At 35.8% G+C, this 23149-nt stretch overlaps 2 protein-coding genes across 34 annotated transcripts in view; both read left to right on the top strand.

Annotated features, from left to right (window-relative positions):
• The window catches only part of LOC123772978 (uncharacterized), a 36612-nt gene extending 29386 nt beyond the window's left edge, over positions 1-7226 (top strand). For 7 of the 11 annotated variants that reach the window (XM_069315314.1, XM_045766412.2, XM_069315312.1 and 4 more), the window contains 3 exons: positions 210-326; positions 3462-3581; positions 5103-7226. In XM_069315314.1, coding sequence (XP_069171415.1) covers positions 3573-3581; positions 5103-6602 — 1509 coding nt within the window. In that variant the 5' untranslated portion in view covers positions 210-326; positions 3462-3572 and the 3' untranslated portion in view covers positions 6603-7226. The other 4 variants (XM_069315317.1, XM_069315316.1, XM_069315315.1 and 1 more) reach the window with 2 other exon arrangements.
• Positions 7227-21870: 14644 nt separating this feature from the next.
• Positions 21871-23149, top strand: part of Rab3-GEF (Rab3 GDP-GTP exchange factor) — a 168179-nt gene continuing 166900 nt past the window's right edge. For 8 of the 23 annotated variants that reach the window (XM_069315292.1, XM_069315290.1, XM_069315289.1 and 5 more), the window contains exon 1: positions 21896-22289. The gene's annotated coding sequence lies outside the window, so the exon portion shown is untranslated. Of the gene's footprint in view, positions 22290-23149 lie in introns of all 23 variants that reach the window. The other 15 variants (XM_069315298.1, XM_069315294.1, XM_069315302.1 and 12 more) reach the window with 8 other exon arrangements.

Below are 23149 nucleotides of genomic sequence, written 5' to 3'. Positions count from 1 at the left end.
TTTCCCATTTTATATTACATGTAATCCTGCTATGTAATTAGTTAATTTGTGTGTGGGTGGCTACCTAACTTGTTAAAGGGTAGTTAAAGTGTATATGAGTGGGATTGGGTGGTTATAAATAGGAGCTGCCTCGTATGGGCCAACAGGCCTTCTGCAGTTACCTTTATTCTTCTGTTCTTAAAGCTAATATATGTATGGATTTCCTGCAGGGTAACCCAGCTTCTCCTGTTGCTGCTGCAGCAACCGCCGCAGCGGAGCCTCTTGCTGACCATCGGCATTACAAGGGAAAGCTGGAATGTTCATTACTGGTCCAGCAGCTGCCTGAGGTTGGTCTAATCTACTAGTTGGAGAGGCAAGCCAAATTATTTTTCATACAAAAAAAAAAACAGCTTAATTATTGGTAATATCTTTGCTATTTTTATTATTTTATAAACACAAATTTAAAAGTTGATTTAATGTTAACAACTGTCTAAAACACTTGTATATTAATACATGAAATCACTTGTCAATAAATTCAATTGTGTACAGTTAGCTTCTATAAACAAAATTATGACATGTTAAATAGAAGTCACTACTTAATTACAGTAGTAATTATTTGGTTACTCTCTGCTTATAGTATTGTCAATGGTGAGAAATTAACAATAAATATTGCTATTGTAACTTTATGAAAAGGGTATGTTTGTACAGGTATTGAATACTGATATTTGAAACCTTGTTAGGTGCAGTCACGGATACGATTTATTTAGTCATAATTTTTTTCATCCTTGAGAGTTCCTTTCAATATCTTAGGAACACCTCATCATGTTGACTTGCACCAGAAATATGGCTGGTACAGTAATTTACTTATAAAGCCCTGCTAGCCCTGTAGCAGCTACAGTATTTTTTGTAATATCAACAGAATACTTTAGAACATAAGAATCAAGAAAGCTGCAGAAGACCTATTGGTCCATACAAGGCAGCTCCTATTTATATCCACCTAAACTCTTTCATATATATGTCTAACCTACGCTTGAAACTATCATGGGATACCTCGTCTATTCGGTAATTAGTTCCACAAATCAACAACACTGTTACCGAACCAGTATTTACCCAGGTCTTTCCTAAATCTTAACCTTTTACTTCATTAATGTATTGTTGTAAAATCTAAATTATGTATGATTGTAAAACTGTGTATCTACATTATGTATGATTGTAAAACTGTGTATTCCTTTACTGATTGGCATTTTATGGGTGACCTTTGAGAGATCATGCTTTAAAGTCGGAGGGGGGTGAACACAGTTTAATCACAAGTAAGATTATTTCACCTCCTTTACCATCTTTCCTCGTTCTCTCCTCTCTCACTATCTCACGTGCGAACACTCACCTGGAACTAAGAACAAGAGGTCATAGATTTAAGCTACGGAAACAAAGATGCCAAAAAATATTTGAAACTTTATATTTGCAAACAGAGTGGTAGACGGAGGTAGCAAATTAAGTGAGAAGGTGGTGGAGGCAAAAGCCATCAGTAGTTTAAAAATGTTATGTGACAGAGTGCTGGGAAGATGGGACACCATGAGCATAGCTCTCATCCTATAACTACACTTAGGTACTGTAAATACATTTAAATATATAAAATGTATATATATATATATATATATATATATATATATATATATATATATATATATATATATATATATATATATATATATATATATATATATATATATATATATCTCGCTCTCTCTCTCTATCTCGCTCTCTCTCTCTGTCTCTCTCTCTCTCTCTCTCTCTCTCTCTCTCTCTCTCTCTCTCTCTCTCTCTCTCTCTCTCTCTCTCTCTCTCTCTCTCTCTCTCTCTCTCTCTCTCTCTCACACACACACACAGTATTACTAAGAACAAACATAAGCCAGTTCATCATTCATACATGAAGTTTGGAAAAAGAATTGTGGGTTTAAACTTACATGGTATCATGATTAGATTTTTTTAAATTTGGTATGATCAATTTAAGTTTAGTTAATTTATTATGCATCCCCATACCCATCCTATGGGTGGTAGTGGGAAAGGTTACAGAGGCACATAATCGGTCAAAGGACTGAACCCCAAAATTCATTTAGCAGGAATTTAGGACATATTTAAGTCTTGATAAATTAATTACACAGTTTAATGCATTTATAATTATATAAACAATGGGTTCAAGAAAGACAACCATAAAGTTTCAAACCTAAGCTACATGTGCAGTGAGCTAGTTTCATAATTTAATTTGGTTATCATGGAAGCTGGTCTCCAACCAGTGAATGGTGGTGGGAAGATTATGATAACCTGTGTTTACTACCTATAGTTTACAAACTGGCAGATATTTACGTATTAGTAAAAGCCATAAATTCCGAGACATTACAGCAGTTTAAAATTGAGCTGGAAAATATGCTCAGGAATAATTGGAGGAGGGGGACATCACTTCTGACAAGCTGCCAACTTCCTGTTCCTTTTGAGGCCGCTACATAATATATATGGATTTATCCTGAGGTAGATTCAGATAATGAAGACAGTCTCTTGAGGTTTTACCATATTACTTCATTTCCTATTCCAAGAGCAAATTTTTGCTTGAAAGAAAACTCTGCATTGGAATGGGATTATTTATTATTAAAATTATTACTGTATTAATAATATTTACCATTATTAATTTCAGTTATTTATAGTTTAGCTACCATGCCCCTAGCAAGCGTACATTCTTCCCGTAACTCATTTGTGCAGTGTGAATTTGTTCCTTACGTAGACATTAATGTAGTCTTAATTAATTATGGATTAAATGATTTGCAGATGTTAACTAAGCTATGAATACTAAGGCTACTGCCTGAAGTAGAAGCCTAACACTTTGGGGGGTTCCGGCAGAGCACCCACCCGTAAAAAACTCAATTCATATTACAAGTCGTGTACACAGTAGGCAAGGCCAAAAGCATTGCAAAGTCCGAGCGGTGCATGAGTAATTGTATGCAATTAACCAGTTACCTGTACCCAAAGGTAGCACCCAGGAAGGGTGCCGAGTGTAGCTAATTAATCTGGATACAGTGAGAAGGGAGTTATAATGCGGTAGTTAGGAAGGAAGTGGTACCTGGATGTGCCTGTGACAGCACCTCCGATTAAGTGTGCCAGTGTGAGCCTAGACGCAGCCAGTGTGAGCCAATACACAGCCCACTCTCCTCCAGGGAGGAGGGTGGGATGTGTGTTGTGGGGTCGGTGGATGGAGGCGAGAGGAGGTTGCGACCTCTGGTGACTGCCTAAGTACCCCTGCTTTGTTGCGTGCACATGCAATCACAACTCATGAGGCAACTGTTTTCATCCATACAGAAACTTTTCCACTTTTCCAAGCAGAATCATTCCTAATAAGGCAACCCTTGAATTTGCATTTTACACACACACATATTTGACTGTGATTTCAGTTGGATACAATACCTATATTTACATGTTTCAAAATCCCGTAGGAAAGCTTTGGTGCTGCTGCTGAAACACCCACTGTACAATTGATTGGTAAAACCCAAAGGTACATCCAGGGAGGGCTTGGATGTTCATTACAACTGCCATCAACCCATTTTATGTCTGAGGTTAGTATTAACAACAAAATTAGTTAATGTAGAACAAATAATCTTAGTTTCATAATGTAAATTTCTATTTCTTGTATTGTCAGTGAAATTGCTTTTAATATTTATTTACATTATATCTGATTTTATCTAGCTTACTGTTATCTTTACTGTTTCCATGTTATACAGTGAAACATCCACTTGGACTATGTATTTGGTAGTTATGCCTCACTTCTTGCAGGGCTGGTATTTGATCCACGATGGTCAAATTGGTTGGCCACCTCTCTTTTATTCCAGCCTCATATCCCTTCCTAGTACTATACATTACCATATACCATACCTGTACTGGCTTGGAACTCTCTTTATTCATTATTACTCATTTTGTTGTCATATCCAAATTTCCTGGAATATAGAGGCATTCTGATACAGCTATGGCAAAAGTTTAACTTCTGCCTTGTAGATATTTCTACTGTACAGTAAAAGAATGTGGGATGTGCATAATAGGTCATTCCATACCATGGAGTAGACTCACCCACTAGCTGTCACAATGTATAGCCTTGTGTATTTTATCCTATCCTCTCACTCAGGAACCTTCATACAGCATGCCAACTCTTTTCTGTGGAGCTATATAAGAATAAATTCAAAACATAGACATTTCCCAACAATATATTATGGAGATGAAACTCCTTTATATATATTGGAGGAGTTTGTCTCATAATACAGTTAGCTTCATTCCAGATTCACAACTGGGGAATCCTGGTTTCTGTCCAGATAGGACAGAAATGGTTTGACAGGTTTCCTTTCACCTAATGGCTCTGTTCACCTAGCAGCAAATATGTACCTGGGAGTTATGCAACTGTTGTTGGGGAAAGGTTGCATCCTGGGCAGGGTCAGTAGTTTGACCTTAGAGGACCTCGATACAAGTGTAAAGTACATGAATGGGTAATATTTTAAAATGCCTTATTATTTAATTTGTTTTATTTGGGCTGATGTCTCCCCATTCCATAAAAGTTAAAATGGAGTAATGATAATAATGCTGTTGATGATTATTTACCCATTTAAATACACTTTCATGTGACATTATTACATATTAATCATTAGATTAGATACAAAATACTGTATAGTATAATAATTTAACTCATAAAAAAAGGCAGAAAACCACTTCTAGACATTTTAGGATCATACCTTCTGAACCTTATTTGTACTAAGTTCCTGGATCACTTAGTGCTTAGTTACCTATACATATGTAGGCTACCCTATGTACAGTATCACACTATTAGTGTGAATGTACCATATTTGAAGGCACAGCAGGCAAATCCTTATCAGTGATGTAATGCACGATGTCGACCTAAATGTCTGAGAAAGTTAGTGGTCATAAAGACACCTCAAATCTAATGCTATTTTTTATTATTATTATTATGCACAGCCTCTAGGCCTGACAGTTACAGATAAGCACATGTAGTTTGCTGTTATTTCTACCATTTCTACTCTTCTCTCCTTGTACATATTTGTGCACCTTTTTTAAAATAATGTTGTTTTTTTCAGGATAAAAATGGAGAGCAAGATCAAAAAGATGGTCAAAGTTCAGATGATGTACTTATCTCCAGAGGCAATCAACAGCAACTTTTTGTCAAAGAATCTTTCCAGGATGATTCTGATGATAGCAGTGAAGGAGAACTAATCATTGTTGATGAAGATGATGATAAAAGTCTAAATGAAACAAGTGTGGATTCTGTTTCTGACATAGAAACAGCCATTGACATCCAAGATTGTAAACAGAAAACATTCTCGGGCAATCGTCGTCGGATTGGCACTCGTAATGAAGCCCAACAGAAGATGGAGGATGGAAAACAATGGCTCATTAATAATGTTGTGTTTATCAACACTGTTATTAGTGTGATCCCTCTGAGCTCAGTTGAGGAAGCCTACAAAGCATACTGCAATGAAACTGGGAAAGAACCCTTAGCGACGTCAGTACTTGCTCGTCTTATAAAAAGTTTATTCCCAAAGGCCATAAAGTGCCGTCTTGGATCGCGTGGAAATCAGCGAATTCATTACCGTAATTTAAAGATGAAGAAAGGTACAGTGCTGCTTTCGCAGCCATCTGATTGGATGTCAGAGACCATTAGAAAACCCAGTAGCACTTATGGAATGACTGCTTCAACTAGCAAGTCCACAAAAAGAGACTGTGTGGACATTATAAATGAGAAGAATTTAAACATATCAGAGCAGCAGGAAGTTCATTATAACAATTCCATTGAAGAGGAAGGAGGTAAGGCTCTGGAAGAGCAAGATAACTCTGTTGAAAGTGCTGACAAGCCACAGCTAAAAGTAAATGAGTTTGTTAAACAAGAAGAGAAAGTTTCTACATCTAAGATGCCTATTCAAAAGAATCCAACATCTCAGATGTCATCAGATGAAGAGGAAGATTGTGAAACTGCTGCCAAGAATCCAACATCTCAGATGTCATCGGATGAAGAGGAAGGTTGTGAAACTGCTGCCAAAAGGCTCTCACAGGTGTTGAAATGGATTTCTAACCAAGGCCGAAAGGATGTACTTCTGCGTGAATTTGCACACAGTGCATCATGCCAAAAAGTATCATGCACCCCTATGTGCCTGATGTTCCGCCGTGTTCGTCGCCACGTAGTAGCTGCTAGGCATTCATGTTCTGTGTTAATCTTATACTCATCCCTCTTGCGTATGCATGTGTCTTCATGTGTTAATGCTGATTGTGGGTTGCCTGCTTGTCCTGCACTGAGAGCTACCAGATCTGCTAAGCGTTCTCTTGGACAAAAAGAAAATCCATCAAAGAGAACAGCTGTATACACTACAAAATACAAAGTGGAGCCTTCAACAATATCATTAGCTCCACAATCTCCACCAACATCATTACCAGGATCACCTGTAAACTCCCCTCCAGCAAGCCCAGACCCACTCTCATATGGGGGGGAATCATGTTGGTCAACACAACCGGGTCAAGTACAATATGTGATTGTACCCGTTTTGCCAGTCATGGTGCCGTTCTCAAACAACCGTGGAGCCTAATCATATTTGCTGCATTCATAAATGTACCATGATTCGAACGTAATCAGTACTGTGATTAATCAGTTTACAAAATTTTTAAATCCATATCTAGTATTGTATTTTTTCTTATAAAGTGAAAGTTAAATTTATTTAAACATTAATAAATAAATTTATATTACAGCATCTTTTGCTTGAATCTAAATTTCAAGTCCTATCTTTAAATTTATTAGTACAGTACTGTACTAATATAATTTTTGCAGTGAAGAATTATTTCAGTTTATGGTTATTTTTGTTAAATCAGATTATATGCTCTTATAATACAGTATAATAAAAATTATTATACAGTATATCATTTTATTATTTCAGGAAGCTAATTATGTATATGAAGAGGAGAAAAGAGTAACAAATATTTAAGCATACATTTTAGAATTTCTAATACTGTATGTTAACTAGTTCAATCTTCCCTCTTCAGCAATTCAGCTCAAAACTTAAACAAGGGTGACTTGATTTGTTTTGCATTAAAATCTTCTTCATACATGATTATTCTTATTATAGAGGAGAATATGTTTCAGATTTTCTGTGCATATTTGGTCAATGTTTAAAAGTATAATGAGGAATTAAAAGGCTATTAGTAATTTAATTAATCTCTTGTATTTTAATTTATGAAAGTAAACCTATAATTTTATAAAATTTAGAAACAAAAAATTAAAATATGTTTAAAGGATTATGTTTTGCCTAATAAGTAGTGTTTGACAGTAAATATAAAGATATGTTATAACAACAACAAGAATGTAACAACTCTTGTATATATCTCAAAAACAAACTGTACATATTTCTGGATGTAACGTGAAAGCCTCAGATATGGAACTGAATAAATTTATTCAATTAAAGGAACATGTAAGTAACAATCTAAAGGTAAAACGAACAAAGAACCAATTTACAATTGCCCCTTGAGTTTATTTTCATAAAATGTTACACTATTAACAGTAAGGTTAAAATACTGTACAGTTGTTGGATGTGTGTTGCACCTTTACAGGTGTTTGAACCTTAAAAATATTCAGTATTTATAATTTGCTGTGTTACATGCAAGATTATAGGCAGATCCAGGACCAGGGGTGGAGAACCTGTGGCCTTTAAAGTCGCATTGCGCCATTTTATGGTACTTGATGCCACCCTCAAAAGCAATTTAAAATTCATGTGAAATACTATTTGTGTCATGAACACTAAGACTATAATACTATATAACTCATTTCAACACTTGCAAGGCTTTAATAGTCAAAGACCACACTAAAGTACTCTTCGATTAAGAAAATATTTTTCTTTTTTCTTTTTTTTTTTCTATAATACAATGTATTTAAATGCAGAAGTAAGTTTTTTGGAGCTTTAGTTATATGCCACTGTAATATAAACTTTTACTGTAATTACTATACTCTAAAAATGCGACCTTATGAAATCACTGTGGCCTTTGTGAAATCTTCGCTAAGTAAAATCTGGCTTGTGTATGAGAAAATGTTCCCCACCCCTGTCTTTAGACAATGTAACATATGTAAAACACAAAAAATTTTCTGAAAGAACATTTTCAGTTTTAAAAAATCAGTTTTGAGAGGGTTTAGGAAAATTATGAAATAAGACTTAATGCGCTCTTATAGTAAGAGAAACACATCTTAACATTGTGCTGTACTTCAAGTTAAACTTAATATACATTATGAAGTAGATACTAATAATTTCAGAAACATCACATACATAAATAGAAATATGTTAGTTTTCAAGATGACTATTGAGTTTGTAATATCTTTGTACGTATTTAATATATTCAGCATTTTGTATAATTCCTCTGTTATGCAAATGAGTCTCCTTCATATGCATATCTCAGATCTGCAATAATCTCTAATCCACACGTTTTGGTCTTAACAAAAATCTAATTTGCAAACATAGCAGAGTTCACTCAACATTATCTTCAGTCCACTGTTATAGCCTGGCTTAATCGATGATACAGTATCACTACTGTACACTAATCATGAGCTGAGTGTAATCTGCACTGAAGCCACTAAGTGATTCCCTATCACATTGGTTCTCTCCACTCTCTCAGGCTCACTCACTTCCTCTCTCATTGGTGCACTCAATCTATCCCTCATTATCTTTCTCACTTCTTCATTGGCTCAATCACTCCCTTGCAGAACATAATTGGTCAATATTTTCATGCCAATTACCCAGTATTTCCAATCATTTGAGTTTCAATTAGCAAGAGTTTATGTACTGTAGTAGTAGGTAGGTAGTTTCAAGAGACTTTGGAGTTGCACTCTGGTTGTCGGTCTGGAGTGGCCTCTCCAGGGCACAAAACGGGTAGGTTGATGCGGGGATGAAGCTGCCACCCGTGCAGCAGGTCCCCCTCTCCACAGCGCCAATAGTCTCCAATACTGTAGTCCTACTGTATTACTGTATAAGATGACCAAACTACACACCGGAAGATGAGGAGTCAATGATGTTCTGGTCCGTCTTAGACCATTATCAAGTCACTTATGACAACCGACTTGATAATGGTCCAGGGACAGACCGAAATGTCGTCGTCTTCTCATCTTCTGGTGTGTGGTTATGTGACTCACTGTTTACTTACTGTATGTATAACATACATCATACAGTAATGCAATATAGGCTCATGTGTTTTATTCTAAAATCTATATTCTAGAGTTTGTCATATTACAATTCAGTATCCTCTCAGTTTAAGGACTTCTTTCTTATTTAGTGACCGGTTTTGAGATCAGTACAGTATTTGGATTTTTATTTACTCAGTGTTCAGTAAAAGCAAATTATGGTTGCTATTGAATTTACCAAGCTCACCATTAGGTAAACAGGCAGCCATTACCAAATTTGTACCACAATCAGGTTTGTTGTGGTACAAATTTGCCCTTGCTAGTTCAGTGCTTTTCACAATACAGTACTGTCATGGGGAAACAGTGGGAATGTATCAGTGTATTTGTGGATTGACTGGGAATGTACAAGGGTTTTCCTGGAGTGATTGTGAGTGTTTTTCTGCAGAGAATGTTGGTGTGGGAATGTACCAGTAGTTCTCTGCAATTGTGGGAAGAAGGGACAAGTGTATGTCTGGGTTAGAGGAAGGAAAGGACAATTCTGGGTGCATGGAAGGGAGGAGGAAGAAGTGTGTCTGTTAGGGATGTGTCTAGGTGGGTGAGAGGGAAAGATGAGTGGGAGTTGTGTAATTTTCATTAAGGAAAACGTATTTTGGGGGCCTGAAAATTTCCCTTAAATATTACCGAAATTTAACAGCCAAAGATTTAGTGACCATCTGGATTTAGTGAGTCGGGTATAGCCCCATGTGGGGTCATTAATTGAGTAGTTACTGACTATCTTCTAAATTCAGGGATGCAATATCGAAAGTCCGCAAATTTGTGTATGTGCGTGTAAGGAAACTCAGATACTGAATGGTGGGTGGAAAATGGAATGCACTGAAGCTGTCAGAATTAATAACATTCACAACTTTATGCCAAAATATAATAGAAACTGTAATGTCAAAAGAGGTAATTATTGCCATAGGTATATATGGTTAGGAGGAAAGACTTGAAGAACTAGATCTCACACCCCGATAGTCACTGATAGGTAAGCACATTGGCTTCAGTTCCAAGCAGAGCATATTGAAGGGACTCATGTAAACAGTATATTAGTCAAGGAAGCACAGTATATTATGCTCCTCAATATGATATCTTTTAAGTTTTAAGGCTTATTTTACTAATATATATATATATATATATATATATATATATATATATATATATATATATATATATATATATATATATATATATATATATATATATATAAAATCAACCTGTCCTCAGAGAGAAGGTAAAATGGAGGTAATCACCTCAAAGCCACTATGTAATTAGTGCTATTATCTACTCACTACCCAGGTTTGGTTAGGTTAGATTTCATTTTTGGTTACATTAATATGGTATATTATTCTCAAACATGTGAAATATAAATTTCAAAAACGAGTTAAGCATACTATATTTTAAATCAATTATTTATGATACAATAGAGGTACGACTTAAGAATATTTTCTGCTTAGGACAAAGGTTCACTTGCCAGTTTACAAGTAGAATATTAGTGGATCCATTATATGCACTCAGACTTTCACAGGTATCTAGATAACTATCCAGATGATGTGAGAATTGATTTGGTGTCTCATGGTAATTGCATTACCCTGAAAATGGGATATATATATATATATATATATATATATATATATATATATATATATATATATATATATATATATATATATATATATAATATATATATTATATAATATATATATATATATATAATATATATAATATATATAATATATATATTATATATATATAATATATATAATATATATATATATATATATATATATATATATATATATATATATATATATATATATATATATATATATATATATATATATATATATATATATATATATATATATGCAACAATGATCACAAAAACACTGATCCAAGTATGCGAAAAACTACATTTGAAAAATAGAGAATGCTTAACGCGTTTTCGGCTAATTCGTCTTCATCAGAGCAAAATAGAATTTGGCTAATTCGCCTTCTACTTTGTTCTGATGAAGGTGAATTAGCTGAAACTGCATTAAGCATTCTTTATTTTTCGAATGTGTTTTTTTCTGCATATATTATATATATATATATATATATATATATATATATATATATATATATATATATATATATATATATATATATATATATATATATATATATATAATATATATATATATATATATATATATATATATATATATATATATATATATATATATATATATATATATATATATATATATATATATATATATATATATATATATATATATATATATATATATATATTTATATATATATATATATATATATATATATATATATATATATATATATATATATATATATATATGTCGTACCTAGTAGCCAGAACACACTTCTCGGCCTACTTTGCAAGGCCCGATTTGCCTAATAAGCCAAGTTTTCCTGAATTAATATATTTTCTCAAAATTTTTTCTTATGAAATGATAAAGCTACCCATTTCATTATGTATGAGGTCAGTTTTTTTTATTCAAGTTAAAATTAACGTAGATATATGACCAAACCTAACCAACCCTACCTAACCTAACCTAACCTAACCTATCTTTATAGGTTAGGTTAGGTTAGGTAGCCGAAAAAGTTAGGTTAGGTAGGGTAGGTAGTCGAAAAACAATTCATGAAAACTTGGCTTATTAGGCAAATCGGGCCTTGCATAGTAGGCTGAGAAGTGCGTTCTGGCTATTAGGGACAATATATATATATATATATATATATATATATATATATATATATATATATATATATATATATATATATATATATATATATATATGAAACCCGCACTACCTGCATTCCTATTTTTCTCAGCATCTAATGATATGCTTCAAGAAATCATCTTACTGCAGTACTGGGACAACCTAGACAGGTACGCAGTTCGTTTCTCACACGGCACAACCCAATGTGTATCACCCTTGCAGCCGCCGCACTCAAACCAACCCCGTCTGAAGACAACAAGCAATTCAGGTGGGACATCTGTGTTGTAGAAAGAACAGTTATTACAATGTACTCTAAGTGACAGCCAAGCAATGTGAGGTCTCGTGCCACCGTGGCGAGTGTTCCCTGTGCAGGTGATTTTCAATTACCGGTAAGTCAGCCCAATGTCAACAACAGGCAAACCTCTTTACCCACAATAACTATGGTTTTGGAGTGGTCCTTTGCCTTGCTACCACAACTTTGCTTACTTTGCTTTGAATTTAGGTGTATTTCTGGTAATTTAGAGGTTAACAGATACGGTTTGGCTTGAAAAGGCACTCAATAAACATTATTATTATTAACATTTTTATTGATAAAAATTAATTACAATTTTGCCAATAAACAAAGCCAATGTTTATCAAGGGAAGCCTGATTACAGCCCGTTTGCGAAGGAACATGGATGGGAGGGAACCATCAGGAGAAAGCGCCATTATGACTACATTATACTTGGGTCAGGATAAGGATTTGGGATGGGACGGGGGGGAAAGAATGGTGCCCCAACCACTTGGACGGTCGGGGATTGAACGCCCTGTGTGAAGCGAGACCGTCGCTCTTCCGTCCAGCCCAGGTGGTTGGGGATAACATGGGTGGAAACTAACCAAATTGAGCCATAGGGATGTAAAAGTAATGAGCTAGAATGGGAGGTAGTTAAGACCATCACTATAGATTTAAGAGTAGGTATGATAATAGGAGAATTGTGAGCCATTGGAATTGGAGAGTGATAGCCAAGGAGCTGTTGCACATAAAGCTGGGACTATACACACAAATATGTTCACACTTAACAGTTACTGATTATTAATATTAACAAAATATTATTTACAGGAAGTAAATTTAAATTCAAACATATTTCAATATCAATTTGGCATCATTTCAAAAAGCTATATAGTCCCGAGAAGACGAAGTAAGCATCATCTATATTGTAAGGCTTTAGGTTAGTTAAATTTGCATAGTGATGGTTAAGGTATGCACCATATGTTTATCTAAAAACTGGTTAGCTTGTAATGAACTGTGCTTGTAATAAGCTTTATTCCTAGTGTGCACACGTAGCCTGTATTAGATTACATCTCCTGCCATCCCTCAAAGCTGATGCTGCTAGCATTCAACACACTATACTGCTGCTACTAAAGTGAAAATGGATAGCTTTAAAACCAAACAAATTATGTTTGTTTTCCCTGAATTATAATAACTTTCAGTTTTTTATACTAGAGATAAGAGACCCATCACTTTTATTTTTTAAAACTACTTGCAATAGTAGAGATATATTTTTGAAAATCATGTTATGAAAGCTATGAAAGTTGAAAGGTTGATGATTTTCAGAAATATAACTTTGTACTGTATATGGGCGTATGTGAACAACTTAATTATACAGGCAGTTGGGTGGATAACCCTCATATGTATGACCTTTATACCACAAAAAAAAGTTGTGAAGAGCTCTTGGCTTGGAGATATGGAAGACTTTTTATTGGTATAATGGTCATATGTGAGGATTACTCAGCATCATCTAAACATCTTGAATAACATCAACGTGTTGTCTTTGCTCGACTACTCAAAGCTAGAGTGCTAAGGTCTATCAAATATTCTGAGGATTTGATCTTATTTAAAATGACTTTTCAGTGTTTCCTGACTAGTAATTGACAAATTTGCTTTCGTAACAATGTTTGCAATCTAATGTTGAAAATATCAAATTTTCTGTATTTACTGCTCAATTTACCTACAATTCAGATTTCATTGTTTCTAATCTTGAATTAATGCATTGCATATATATTGAAATTCGTGGTAAGACAGAAGCATCTTGCAACGATGTAGGTGACCAAGAGACAGCAGCATCAGTTATGATTGTACTTGAAACTAGTTCTTAACTTAATAAAGTGTTTGCCAGGATCTCGATCTTTTCATTGCTCACCTTTCTCCCAAGGCTATTTAGCACTTTCTTTTTATATTATATATATATATATATATATATATATATATATATATATATATATATATATATATATATATATATATATATATATATATATGAAGTAGTTATGGTACTGTGTGTGCGCCAGGGAGTGAGCCCCGGTAATGCAGGTTCGAACCCTGGTTGGGTCATAGAGTTCTTAATTAATTAGGTGATTTAAGGCTTTGGAGATCATTAAGGCTTTATATATATATATATATATATATATATATATATATATATATATATATATATATATATATATATATATATATACTTGGGCAGCAGACGTTCCTTTAAGCATATTTGGTTAAATATGACCGCATTGCTGGCGTTGCCGATTTCGGTGTCGGGTTTATTCATATTCCTTCCCCCGCGTTCCATCCCAAATCCTTATCCTGACCCCTTCCAGGTGCTATATAGTCATAATGGCTTGGCGTTTTCCCATGATAGTTCCCTTCCTTTAGTGTCGGGATTAAGATCATCTTTCTTAATCCCGGAACTAAGAAGATGGCACAGAAAGCTTGTACTATAAGATCAACACTGCCAGCGATGTCGTCATATTTAAATATAATCTTACAGTACAAGCATACAATATAACATTATGAAATTGAATTGGGTCAATAGCACCTCTGTATTGATCTTAATTATGAACAAATCAGTCTAACTTAGTCGTCAGAGTTATGGTTTGATGGTAAACAAAGAGCAGGTTTCACCAATATTGGTACAAATGCCTAGTCTAATATTTCCCATACCTCAGTAATGTTACAAAAGCTTTCTCGCTTTTTATTGTATATATGTATAATTGAGTTGAACGATGTAAAGATCCAATACTTGAAGCTTTCACTAAAATGTTACCATAAGCCTGTCTACCTACCCATATATAATTAATATTTTTCGATGTAGTCTATTAATGGGATGTTTTAATGAGCTTCAAGTGTAAGTTTAAATATCAAATTAAGTGAAAAATTATAAATGTGAGACAATTCTTTATAAAATAAAACTGTAATAATCAGCGTAATTTATTTAATAAAATGACTTACAAAACATCTTTGTTTTATTATACTTGAGCTTATATAACCTATAATATTTAATGGTATTTGGCAACCTTTAGTATTTTAGTAAGTTATACATGTTTGAATTTACGTACCTAATTCATAGTGGGTCTAATAGGTACTTTTCTTAATATCCAAAGCTTTTTTTTTAGCTTCTCATATCTCTGTAAATAAAATAAAAATTCAGATTTCAGTTAAATAAGCAGATTAAATTCATTAATTACTAATTTATTGATCGCCTCTCGATAAAATTTTCGATGAATTAGGGAATTATTTTATGGATCCCCATTGTCATGGACAGGAAGCCTGTAAGAATCATCAAAGTTCCCCCTATAGGACTTAGGACAAAAGCTGTCAAATTTCTCCATGATGCAGCTCACAAATGTTGCTTCTCTCCGCACCTATTTACTGCTTAGGTAAATACTCAGGCCATGAAATAGATGATTTATACAAGAACACTACATGGGATCGAGAAGCAATGGCCTGACAGGCAAACCCTTGCAGCAAAAAGAAAGTAACTGGAAAACAAGGAAGAAGCAGATGGAAGAGACCATGACAACTATACAAGAATAAGAAACAATTATATAAGAATTAGACAAGAAGCAGAAAAATCGTATGAGAATGACAGCCAAAGACAAAGGACTTGTACAACCCACAAATGAGAAGACGGGTATATATGATGGAAGGAGGTTGTGCAGTGATGAACGATAGGTTGCAGGAAGTCACAAAATTGAACCAGAACGCCTAGTGAGCTTGCAACGGTTTCAGTCTCAACAAGCCACAATGCAAGACAAAAAACAAGATATGCTTTTTCACCCATTAGGGTTATAAACCCATGTTACTGCCTACACGCCATAGCCGTAAATGCTAAAATGTTGCTGAATTTCAAAATCAAGCTCAATAAAATCATCAGGACAAATGGGGGGGCACTTTGACAAGCCGCCGGCTTCCTATCCTCGTCGAGGCTAAAAGAAAGATAGTGAATCTCAGGAAAGAGCAGATCTTGCTGAATTAATGGCTCATTGAACCAGAAAGATCTCATATTGTAAGACAGCTGCTGGAGATATGATTGGAACAAAATCCATAAGTCCGGAGTGAATATCACCGAGGATACTGTAAAAGGCAACAGTTGAGTAAATGCAATGCTGAGGTCTTCACATCCTCACTACAAAAACACTAATTACCAAACGTGCGCAAAAGAGCTGATGCAATATCCTTCACGAGAAAGGAGACAGAACACAGTAGGCAGGTTTAACGTTAGGGGAGCGAGCACGTAAAAAGGCGCCATGATACATACCAAATAATTTAAAACTCATTATACATTTATATTTCGTGTTTAAAATCGAAACACAAGGATAATACAGTTTTAAAGGGAGTACATAATTGTTAATTTGTATTTAAACGTTTTACAGTAAGTTTATAAATCTCCAAAACATATTAAGAGCATGTATGTTATTTAATTATACTGTATTAATTTTAAACGTAAAATGAAAACAAAACGAAGCAACGTGACAAATGTATGAAAGAACCATAATAGTCTCTTTCATCTAGGCTTCATTCTACCAAATGTATCTATTACTCTTTACTGCATTATAATCCACCTCAGTAACCCCCTTCAATGGAGAGCAAAGCTAACCCAGACAATTGATGCTCGCCCATTGTTGAGTGATGGAAGGACTTTGTGTGTTTGAGCCGACTAAAGGTTCGCTCTGCTGCCTGGAAGCAGGAAGTACCGGCAAAGCGACCTTATGACCTTAAAGCTGGAGGAACGTCTGGTGTCTCGCTTGTGGAGTTGGTAACACTGATGTTAACTAGACGCATTTCTTCACATTTTAACTTGTTATTCAAGAGTTAAGCCCTTTGAGACGACTCAAATCAACATAAATAATAAACCAAATTTTTATTATTTATATTGTTTACTTGTTTACTGGATCATTTAAATTAAACCTGACGTCGCTAGAAGACAGAAGAGTTAGGGGGGATATGATCACCAAGTACAAGATTCTCAGAGGAATTGACAGGGTAGATAAAGACAGGCTATTTAACACAAGGGGCACACGCACTAGGGGACACAGGGTGGAAATTGAGTGCCCAAATGAGCCAGAGATATTAGAAAGAATTTTTTTAGTGTCAGAGTGGTTGAGAAATGGAATGCATTAGGCAGTGATGTAGTGGAGGCTGACTCCACACACAGTTTCAAGTGTAGATATGATAGAGCCCAATAGGCTCAGGAACCTGTACACCTGTTGATTGACAGTTGACAGGCGGGACCAAAGAGCCAGAGCTCAACCCCCGCAACCACAAATAAGTGAGTACCTGTTTTCACTCTCAAACATATCGATCCTATACACAACAGTCACTATACAAGGCACTTAAATCTATGGTGAGTCACACAGTTACTAGTCTTGCTCCACACCCACCCAACTGGGCGGCAGCTTTACAGTCATGTGCAGGCTGCACCTACAGTAAGCAAATTTTGGATACTTCGCTAAGATTCCTGGCAGTACATCATTATGAATGAAGTACTTACACGTTTCTTGAACTACATTGATAATGTTATCCCTGAATTCCGCAATTTTTTCACATTCCATTATATAATGACGCAAAGAATGCGAATAGTTCTGCTAACTAAACGACGGGGGATAATGTTGTTGTTGTAGGTGGGTTAAGTGGGACAAGTTTTGTGATGTTGGCTGAGGAAGGAAGAAAGGCTGAGGACTCTCGGCTGCCAGGATCATTAAACTTACAATGTTCCTCCGTTGTAACTTCTTGTATTGAGACTGTTGTAGGCTACTTCTTGAATTATTTGTGTTATAAAAAGACTTGATATCTGTATATGTATTTGTGTATGTGTGTGTGTACATGTATGTATGTGTAATAAAAAAATGGTGTAACTAGTTTCACAAAGTTGTAACTGGCTTAGTTAAATGATTAGCAGTCTCCGTGGTGTAGTGGTAAGACACTCGCCTGGCGTTCCGCGAGCGCTATGTCATGGGTTCGTATCCTGGCCGGGGAGGATTTACTGGGCGCAAATCCTTAACTATAGCCTCTGTTTAACGCAACAGTAAAATGTGTACTTGGATGAAAAAAAAACGATTCTTCGCGGCAGGGGATCGTATTCCAGGGACCATAGGATTAAGGACTTGCCCGAAACGCTACGCGTACTAGTGGCTGTACAAGAATGTAACAACTCTTGTATATATCTCAAAAAAAAAAAAACAGTGGGCTCAGTTCCTGAACCCAATGGTTCATTTATTCTTAGGCTATGACCATCATTGTAAGGCCACAATATACGCTAGTAGCCCTCCGCCCCCCTAGTATACTTTAATCCAGGACCGAATTCAGAAATCAATTTAACACAGTGGCTACCTACCTTATTAATACCTTGTGCTGGTTCCGAGGATCAACGTCCCCGCGGCCCGGTCGATGGGTCAACCTGGCTGTTGAACACGGCTTCTCGCAGCCTGACGTATCAATCACAGCCTGGTTGATCAAGTATTCTTTACGGGGGTTTATCGAGTCCTCTCTTGAACACCGTGACAGACCGGACAGTTTTGTGCATTTATATTGAGGAATACAATTCTCGCCGTACCATATTAATTGTCGGACTTGGTTTAGTTTCTCTTACGAGTTAAGGCCAAGATGGCAGCAACTATATATATCTTAATTTCTAACCTGCATGTTAACTTTAATCCTTAGACAGCAACCTATGTTAGGTTTGGTTTGTTGTATTGTCTTGTGTTCATTCACAGACATATGGTTAATGGTACAAAACGTGAGCTATTAATGGGATCCCATATACTTTATTGTGGACTATACTCTTTGTTATGGACTTCTTACTCTATTATGAACTCCATACACTTTATTATGAGCCCCATACACTTTATTATGGACGCCTTACACTTTATTATGAGCCCCACACACTTTATTATGAACTCCATACACTTTATTATGAGCCCCATACACTTTATTATGAGCCCCATACACTTAATGATGGACCCCATACACGTTATTAAAGGCCCCAAACACTTTATTAAGGACCCCATACTCATTCTGTGGGTGAGTGGCAGAAGAGCAAGTTCCAAAACTGAGCCCTAATTAAAATAGTCTTTAAGCTAAGTAACTTACATATGGGGTAAGCTGGTTACATAGAATTTTAATTTGGCTATAAAACATTCTAGTTACTACAACATTACAAGCAGTTTGACCCCTACTTATAAACAAACCAAAACAAAATTCAACTGGTTCTGGCAACCATCATGAGAGGATGATTCAACCATTTTATCGCTATTTCCTGACATCCCAAGAAACCGCCTATATATATGTGTGTGTTTGTGTGTGTGTGTGTGTGTGTGTGTGTGTGTGTGTGTGTGTGTGTGTGTGTGTGTGTGTGTGTGTGTGTGTGTGTGTTCTTAAACAGGGTGGTCCATAAGTTTCAATATTCGTGGAAAATAAACGCTCCAGTAGTCCTCTGTGATAATATGAAAAAATAGTCGACTGAGAATTATATAAACTATATATAAATATAGTATTTTCCCTTGTAAATTGATTTAAATATGATCTGTATATTGTATATTATTTAATAAAGAGAGAAAATTAGTCTCATCTTTAATTATACAAAGGAGTGTTTTTACACAGGTACACAGCAATACGTATAGCTGTTACCTTAATATGAGGGATTACAGAATATAGATCAAAAGGTAATTATGAGTTTATCTAATAGTTCCGTCCCACAGGATACATTAGTCATACATGAAATCAGTAGCGAGCATGATATTCAAAGCCACACTTTATTAGGCTACACTAGCAAATCTTGGGATAGCGAACAAACTAGAATATCTTCCAATATTAATTCCTGAGTGTATGAAATAGTTACACAATTTAAAGCCTCTCGTGTCATTTGGTCGAAAATCATTGATAACCAAGCACTGCCATAATGATGATGGAGAGTTTTTAAGATACACATTGAATTCAAATGGATTTTCTCTTCACCAATGGTTTTCCGAATTTAAAACTTCCAACTCATCAGAACACTTGAGTAGTTCCGTTCTAACGGCCAATTACCCAATTTCCACGCCCCCCTATTTTCTTTTATTTTATTTAAAACACAATAATACATATGGGGTAAGTACACAATAGAGCAAGGATCAAAACATCCTCACCTACACCCGACAAAACCCTAGCACAACTAGTCTCAAACAATAATTACACACAATAAGTACATACAATAATTACATACAATAGGTACATACAATAAGTACATACAATAATTACATACAATAGGTAGATACAATAAGTACATATAATAAGTACATATAATAAGTACATACAATCAGTGTATGGTGCCTTGCAGTGCCAGCCGGCTGGCACCGTAACCATACAATTAGGAGAACAAGGCATGAACGAGGTACCCACAGGGAGCACACTGTCAGTAGTAAAAAAAAAGTGTCCACTACGGGCTCACCATAGCCCGTGCTACTTGAAACTTTTTTTTCCTGGTAGCGAATCTAAACACCAACAACAACAATGTCATTAGTATGCGTCCTAAATACTCTCAACGTTGTTAACTTCGTAACAATTATATCACCATCATACCATACACACATTTAAATTGATATTATACCTGAATAAACATTTGATTTGATTTGATATTATAATGTCAGTGCCAACTCCTATATAAATACCTGCTTCAATTATATATTTTTTACACAACCCTGCATTAGTGGACACATGTATGAGTTATATTACGCTAAATGTTCACACAAAAGTAACTTTTATAATGCATTAACAAAACTCGAAGTAAATTGCTGTGTTTAATTGCCTTTATGAATTACTTTTTAGGTCTGCGGTACTTTTATAATTAAAACTTAGACTTTTATTCTAGATTTACCCTTACTCAAAATCTTAAATGAATACTTCACAACCGTTGTGAACCGGTGTCTTAATGTGATAAATTATCAAGTGTTCAAAAGTATTCTCACTGAAACCCGCTAAAACTTTGATAGAACATTTACTTACTGAGGACATAATATCCATGTTAAAAAAGTTTTCTCCATTTCCCTTACTATTGCACAACTTAAGAGCCTGAAATGTAAAATTACGTTAGAAATTTATAAATAACTGTGTATTGACTCAGGTTTTCAAAAAACTTGTCCGAAAGCGATTATTTGCATTGATGTTCAGTGCTCAGCATTGCCAAAGCATGACTTTCGATGACATTACCATTATAGTTAAGTTCACTAAGATATCCTAGTAAATGTTGTAGTAAATTAGACGATCATAGTGAGTATTAGAGCATGTCAATATAGAGAGTGAGGCAGGGACTGAGAGGAAGGTGGTGGAGGCCTCAGCTCAGCTGACAGATAGTGACGTCATCAACACGTCTCCTGATAACACCCATCTACCAGATGTACAACGATTCCATCGCACGATGACCCGTGAACTCTCTAATAAGATAACTAATCAATGAGCTACATTATCACCTTCTTATCTAGGATATTTAAAGTTATATCAAGTATTCCGAGTCGAGTTAGGCGTTTATTTAAGGGTAACTAGTGAATGGTACGAGAGTGGAGGAGGTAATCGATGAGCGCGGGGGTGTGGCGCTCCGGGGCTCGCGTGCGCATGCGCGCCCCCTCCGTTGCCCTGGTTACCGTATTGCGTCGATATGTGAAGTGGCAAGTGATCATTTTATAACTATATTCCCCATCTAGGCATCTCATTTCCGCCGATATTACTAGCTATTTGAAATGTTAATGCAGGTTAGAGGTGTGTAGAGGAGGCGTGAGACGAGGTGTGGTTGGGTCGTTTGTACACGTATCGAGCGAGGCGAGGAAGTGTTGCCAACATTACTCGACTCGGCAACATGGAGCCTCGCATTGATTTCTGGTGTAGTACGAGCGACAGACACGTCGAGCAGGCCGCGAGGTCAGTGTGAGCAGAGTCAGGTACAATTTGGGCGTTGCGGAGGCTCCCCCTTGTGGAGGAGAGACATTGTGGTGGGAGCGCGGAGTGTGGAACAACCCCTTGGAGACTCGAACCCTCGACTCCTCCTGCTGCTGATGTGGCAAGTTAACTCCTTGTATATACTGCTACGTTATCCGTGAATTATATACTGCTACGTTACTTCGTGAATTATATATTGCTACTTATTGACTCGAATTTCTCGCCATAGTTTGTATTCTGTTTGATTGTGGAAGTATAGTGTAGTGTGTTGGTATTGGGTCTAGTGGCTACTTGTTGTTCATCCTCGCCAGTGCTGGAACAGGTGTGTGTGTGTGTGTGTGTGCTTACGAGGGGGTTGAGCTTCAGCTCTGGTCCTATATCTCAGCCGTTACACAGATTCCTGAGCTTCTGGAGCTCTCTTGTATCTACATTTGAAGCTGTGCGTGGCGTCTGCCTCCACCGCATCACTTCCTAGTGCATTCCATTACGTGTGTGTGTGTATGTGTGTGTGTGTGTGTGTGTGTGTGTGTGTGTGTGTGTGTGTGTGTGTGTGTGTGTGTGTGTGTGTGTGTGTGTGTGTGTGTGTTGAGACACAATGACCTACATATCTATGTATCCTCGACCTACACACTGGGCCAGGGACGACCCATATATGTGTGTTCTAGCCGGCCTAAACACGTCACTTCTTACTCAGGCTCTTATACATAATATACATATACTCTTATACATATACATGCTCTTATATTTGGCCCACGTTGAATTATCGACAGTTTGATGTTTAATATATTTAGCAGTAGTTTAATTTTATTCATTGTTGACTCTTAAATTATTTGAAAGAAGATCTTGACTAAATTTAGTTTTGAATATAGATGTGTAGAATGCTTTAGTCTGGCGCGGCTAACCCTGATTCCAAGGTCATTTTCACACGTGGTTGTTATCGGCGAGGCTGTCAGCTGTTATCTCAGATCACCTGCAATGTAT

This window comes from Procambarus clarkii, chromosome 81 (assembly GCF_040958095.1).
Source record: "Procambarus clarkii isolate CNS0578487 chromosome 81, FALCON_Pclarkii_2.0, whole genome shotgun sequence".
Lineage (NCBI taxonomy): Eukaryota > Metazoa > Arthropoda > Malacostraca > Decapoda > Cambaridae > Procambarus > Procambarus clarkii.
Note: the sequence above shows the minus strand (reverse complement) of the source record. Positions and strands in the feature narration are given on the sequence as shown.